This window comes from Vulpes vulpes, chromosome 12, assembly GCF_048418805.1.
Source record: "Vulpes vulpes isolate BD-2025 chromosome 12, VulVul3, whole genome shotgun sequence".
NCBI lineage: Eukaryota > Metazoa > Chordata > Mammalia > Carnivora > Canidae > Vulpes > Vulpes vulpes.
Window position 1 is genome coordinate 131819650 of NC_132791.1, and position 6000 is coordinate 131825649.

Consider the following 6000-nt stretch of genomic DNA (forward strand, 5'->3'; position numbering starts at 1 on the left):
TCACCAAGAATCTTCTGACACTAGGGTAATTCCTGTCAATAATTATTCAATTTCAGGGATCCCTGGGTGGCGCAGCGGTTTAGCTGTGCCCTTTGGCCCAGGGCGTGATCCTGGAGACCTGGGATCGAATCCCACGTCGGGCTCCCGGTGCATGGAGCCTGCTTCTCCCTCTGCCTATGTCTCTGCCTCTCTCTCTCTCTCTCTCTCTCTCTCTCTGTGACTATCATAAATAAATTAAAAAAAAAATAATTCAATTTCTGTTTGTTTAACATCGCTAATGGAACTATATGTCAAAGTACCAATATATTCTAGAAAGGTCAAAAATATCAAATCTTTCTGACTCCTCCTGAGAGTATTCTCTGAATATCTTAGGAACACCCTGCTAAAGAAACAGCACATGACAAAACCAGGAACTGTAGGGAGCCCTCTGGAGGAAAGAGCTCAGGGCACCCACTGCAGTTATGGCTCTGAACCCCTGGCTTCACAGCCACCCATAGAACTCCTTTAAAAAGTCGATTTTCTTCATCATGATATGTAGACTCTTTGGGCATGAGATCAGGAATCTGTATTTCCCCAAGTGGTTCCACTGCACATTCTAAATCTAAGAAACACATATAACTAACTCATCACAACAACCTACTTATATGGGTAGCCAAGGAGATGGAAGATTTGGGAATCATCCAGATAACTTTTAAATACACAATGAAAATTTCTACAGTAAAAGCAGCTCAATTATTTCATTGTTACTGTATAAAAGAATTCTTCCTAATTCTGGAAGGACAGGTGCCTGTGAGACCTTAACTCTTGAAAACCTATGGTACCAATCTTTAAAAAACTTCAAGTGATCTTAAAAAAACAAAAACTTCCCCTTATTCCTTATAAATGCTCATCACATCACAAAATTTAGTTCAGTAAGAGTAGAGAGTAAGTCCAACTAACCCAAGGGGCACCTGGGTAGCTCAGTGGGCTAAGCATCCAGGTCTTGATCTCAGGGTCAGGAGTTCAAGCCCTGCAATGGGCTCCATGCTGTGTGTGGAGCCTACTTTAAATAAGTAAATAAATAAATAAATAAAATTCCCAAATCCAATAACTTCAAAATTTTTCTCATAGTTATCCACCAACACCACAAAGCTCACTAGTACTCCCGATTCTGCAGAATGTTGGCCTTAAGCTCACAATGGCAAAAATCTTTTTATGATTATCTTAAGAACACCACTTTGATTTTAATGTATAGCACTTTGTACAAAACACTTTACTAAGAACATTTCCACAATCATTTTGGTAGTTACTGGATAAATTAACTCTGAATATTTAAATTTATAAATACTATTTCATGTTTGTGGTTATTATTGCTCCCTGGGAGGCAATATAGCCAATTAAAAACAATAGAGTAAAAAATAAAATAAACAGCAAGAAAATAAATAAAAGCAAAGTCTCCAAAATAAGAAGCCCTTCAATTTGAACACAGCAGCACCACTCACTTACCACCGCTTGACTTTGGGCAAGTAACTCAATCTCTCCAAGCCACTATTTCTTTATCAGGAGAATGAAACAAGATAATACACATAACCTGCGCATTGCCCAGTACGTGCCAGTCCTCAGTAAATATATATACACATAAACACAAATACAAGAATCTCTCTGAAAAGGCACACAGAAATTATCAATGATAGACTGTTTCCAAGAAAAGCACCTGGTATTCTTTGGGGTACTGGAAAGACTATATACCATTTTGCGTTGTATATCTTAAACCAGTGCTTATATTACCTTCTCAAAAAATAAAACAATTCTGAAGTATCTCTGGTGTGTCAGATTTCTGTGTTTAGTATTACAAACTCCTGCTAAACCCGCCAAGGAGTAAGTCAGAGTCTAATAATACAAAGAAACACAGAGCCTATCTGATTTCATGAGTCTGTTAGGTGTTCTTACTTGCTTCACAATAGCTACAATGGTCTTAACCAAAACAATCTTAAACCAGTTATTTTTCAGCCTGGGTTGGTTTGAATCCCCCAGAGAAAATGGCAATGAGACGGGTCTGGTTGTCACAGCAGAGGGGGTGTACTACCACCGGCATCTGGCGTGTAGAGGCCAAGAGTGCTGCTAAACATTCTCTAAGGCACAGTACAGGCCCCCACAATAGTATGCCCAAAATGTCAGTGGTTCTGAGTCTGAGAAACTCTGCAACCAAATGCACCCCACTCTTCAGTTACCAACAAAACAGACACAGATACAGGAAATTCTCACCAGGGCTAATGATGTAAAACCTGTAAAGGCCAGTCTCAATAAACCTGACCACTGTGGACCCCTGTTTCTGATATTCTAGCAGCTACAATGGCATACAAGTTTCTCTACTCAAATCTACACTTCAAGACTTTTAAAGCATTTATTAAGCCTTTCAAAATTCACTCTAAATGATTTCAAGAGATTACAGTTTACCATGCTTTCCTGTTTTCAAATGATATCCGAAGAACCACAAAGCGCAATGTACTACTTACATACAACAAGGCCTTTATTTTAGGAAGTAATTATCAAGTCTCTTGATATTTTTACATTTCACTTAAAACACTCCCTTTGGGCAGCCCGGGTGGCTCAGCGGTTTAGCGCCGCCTTCAGCCCAGGGTCGGATCCTGGAGACCCAGGATCGAGTCCCACACTGGGCTCCCTGAGTGGAGCCTGGAGCCTGCTTCTCCCTCTGCCTGTGTCTCTGCCTCTCTCCCTCTCTTTGTATCTGTCATGAATAAATAAATAAAATCTTAAAAAAAAAAACTCCCTTCATCTCCTGTTTTGTTCATGTTAATTAAAATTGTCCAAATCTTTAAGAAATTAAGAACAGTCCACAGCTTCTGATCAAAAATGCAAGAAAAAAATGGGGATCCCTGGGTGGCTCAGCGGTTTAGCGTCTGCCTTTGGCCCAGGGCGTGATTCTGGAGTCCGGGGATCCAGTCCAGCATCAGGCTCCCTGCATGGAGCCTGCTCCTCCCTCTGCCTGTCTCTGCCTCTCTTTCTCTGTTTCTCATGAATAAATAAAATCTTAAAAAAAAAAAAAAATTTTTAATGCAAGAAAACTTAATCAGCAATTAACTGACTTTATAATGAGGCTTGAAAAATGACACAGCAATACAGTCTCTCCTCCAACTTCAAAGTGAGTATCAATGGCCTTAGCTAACAGTCAAGCAGTGGGGCACCGGCCAGCTCAGCAGGTGGAGGGTGCAGAGCTCTCCATTCCGGGTTGTGGGTTTGAGTCCCACACTGGGTGCAGACAGCACTTACACATAAAATCCTTTAAAAGAGTAAGCCAGGGATCCCTGGGTGGCGCAGCGGTTTGGCGCCTGCCTTTGGCTCGGGGCGCGATCGTGGAGACCCGGGATCGAATCCCACGTCGGGCTCCCGGTGCGTGGAGTGGAGCCTGCTTCTCCCTCTGCCTCTGCCTCTCTCTCTCTCTCTCTCTCTGTAACTATCATAAATAAATAAATAAACAAACAGATAGATAGATAGATAGATAGTAAGCCAAAAATGAAGACCTCTGGAAAATGTTTTATCAACATTTGGGATTAATCTTGACAAAAAGAGCAAAACTGAACCAAGAGGCCATCAAAACCTAGAGCGGAGTAGGAAAGTACTTCTCAAGAACTGCTACCACTGTTTTTAGTCATACTTTACTTTCTTAGTAACTGCCTAACTTCCTTCACACCTTTAAAAATGTGTATCTTTCCTGCCATGTTAAGAGCTGAAGGCTGTTTTACTACTGACTTCGTGTTCTAATGCTGTTCAATAGTTCAGCACACAATAAAAACTTACTAGAGAATTCTTCACGAGACAAAAGGACATCCTAACTTCTTCCTCCAAAACAAAATAAACCAAAAAAAAAAAAAAAAAGACAAAAATCAAGATGCAATAAGGTTATTGTTTCATCGCTTTTCCGATACATTCTCCGTGATGGATTATCAACTATCGCCAGAACTTCTCCATCCGCTTCAAGTCACTGCCCTGAGCATCCAGAAGTTGAATGTGTCCAAACCTGCTTGCTCATGGTCTAATAATAACGCTAATTATACAACCTCCAGCAGTCCCTGACAACCTTTTTCTCAAGAAGCCATCGAGGCGACTGAAGCAGCAGCTCGAGGAGTGTGGACGAGCTGGAGTTCTGCAGGCCTGGGCTCCGAGCGCCGAGCGCAGGACCCGGGGCCCAGGGCCCAGGGCTCGGGGCGGCGAGGACCCCGCGGGGAGCAGCAGCGACGACGGCGGCAGGCGCGCCGGGCCGGGGGTGCACATTTCTCTTTAAATCTGGCAGCACGTGGGGCGGCATTGTGAAGCCACCGGCCCCCCCGCCCTCGGCGCACGTCCGCCCCCAGTGCGCATGCCCCGCTCGCACCGTCCTAGCGGAGCAGGAGCCAACCCCCTAAAAAGTCAACCTGGAAGCCGCAAACGGCCGGAGGCCGGGACAATGGGGGAGGGGGCCGCCGGCGGCCCCGGGGGGACCGCCCCCGGCCGCCGCCCCGGCCCGGCCCCGCGGCTCGGGGGCTCAGCGAGCCGGTGCGGGGGCCCTCGGGGCACAAAGCCCGGGGCGGCCGCGAGCGGCTCCCGGCCCGCTCCCACCCTCCGCGGCGGGCGAGGCGAGGCGAGGCGGGCGGGCGGGCCAGGCGGGGCCCGTGCCAGGCGGAGGCGGCCCGGCGGCGGCCCGCACTGCCCGCTCCGCCAACCCCGCGCGCCGCGGCCGCCCAGGCCGGCGCTTTGTTGTCCGCCCCAACTCCGCGGCGCCGCGCGGCCGGCCAGAAGTTTTGCGCGCCTCCCCTCCGCGGCCGGGGGCCGCCTCCCCCAGCCCGCCCGCCCGCGCCCCGCCCGCCGGCCCGGCCCGGCCCCCCGCAGCCAGCCAGCCCGGACGCCCCCCGGCCCCCGGGTCCCGCGGCCGCCCCTCCCCCCGCGGCCGCACCTGAGCCCCGGGGCCCGCCCCTCCGGGGCCCCGCGGCCCCTCCCCCGCAACGTCCCACCGCGCGGTGGGGGAGGGGAGCGAGGGGAGGGGGCGGGCGCCGGCCCGGTCCCCGCGGCGGGCCGCGTCCCCGCCCCCGACGGCCTCCCGACGCCGGCCGAGTGCGGGCCCGGCCGGACGGACTCCCCGACCTCGCCCCGGCCGCCCGCCCGGAGGAGGAGGGCCCGGGCCGGCCGGCGCTCACCTGCCAGCTGTCTCCGCAGTAGCAGCGCCGACTGCAGCTCCGTCATCCTCCCGCCGAGGGCCCGGGCCGGCGCCGGGGCTTCCGAGGGGCCGGGAGCAGGCTGTGGGGGCGCCCGGAGCCGGGAGTGCTGAGGAACGCGGGCCCCCGCGACGGGAGAGCCGGGGCCGGGGCCGGGGCCGGGGCAGGCCGGGCTGGCGGCGGGAGCGGCGCCTCGCTACCGGCGCGGGTCAGCGCGGGGGGCTCCACACGGCGCCTCACGCCCGGAACGGGAGGGCGCCCGGGCGGCCGCGGCGCGTACTGGGACTCCGCTTGCCCGCTCCCCTCCTTCGAGCCGCCCGTCGGCCCCGCCGGTGCCTTCCCCCCGCCACTGCCTTTCCCCCCGCCACTGCCTCACTGCGCGCAGGGCCGCTCCGCGCAGGCGCGCTGGGGCTGCCCACCTCGCCTCGGCCCGCCCGCCGGCCCCGCCCCCGCCGGCGGAATCCCGCCCCCTGCGCGCCGCGGCGCCAGCCGCCGCCATTTTGGGAAGGTCGCGCGAGGCGCGGGGGACGCCGGGGCGGGTATGGGGAGCGGGGCCGCTGGCCGACGCCGCGTGGACACCATGACGAGGAGGTCGCCGCTTGCCCGGACTTAGCCCCCGGGCTGGAGCAGGTGGTCCCGGAGTGCGGGGCCAGCTTGCGGGCGACTGCGAACGAGCCGTGGCTGGAGCCGAACTTCCTGCTGGTGTGTCCCGTTTTACGTAAACCCCCGAAGCTGACGTCAGGTGCTCTAACTCCTTTTACAGAAAGAAGGGTGAAGATTCCCGGCGCACCTCTTACTGCGGACTGACCAT

General features: G+C 53.2%; 1 protein-coding gene across 1 annotated transcript in view; it reads right to left on the reverse strand.

Moving 5' to 3' along the window:
- The window catches only part of UBE2G1 (ubiquitin conjugating enzyme E2 G1), a 101756-nt gene extending 96195 nt beyond the window's left edge, over positions 1-5561 (reverse strand). The window contains exon 1 of the mRNA XM_072729968.1: positions 5172-5561. Within this exon, the coding sequence (XP_072586069.1) occupies positions 5172-5217 (46 nt within the window). The 5' untranslated portion in view covers positions 5218-5561. The remainder of the gene's footprint in view (positions 1-5171) is intronic.
- Between the last annotated feature and the right edge of the window lie 439 nt (positions 5562-6000).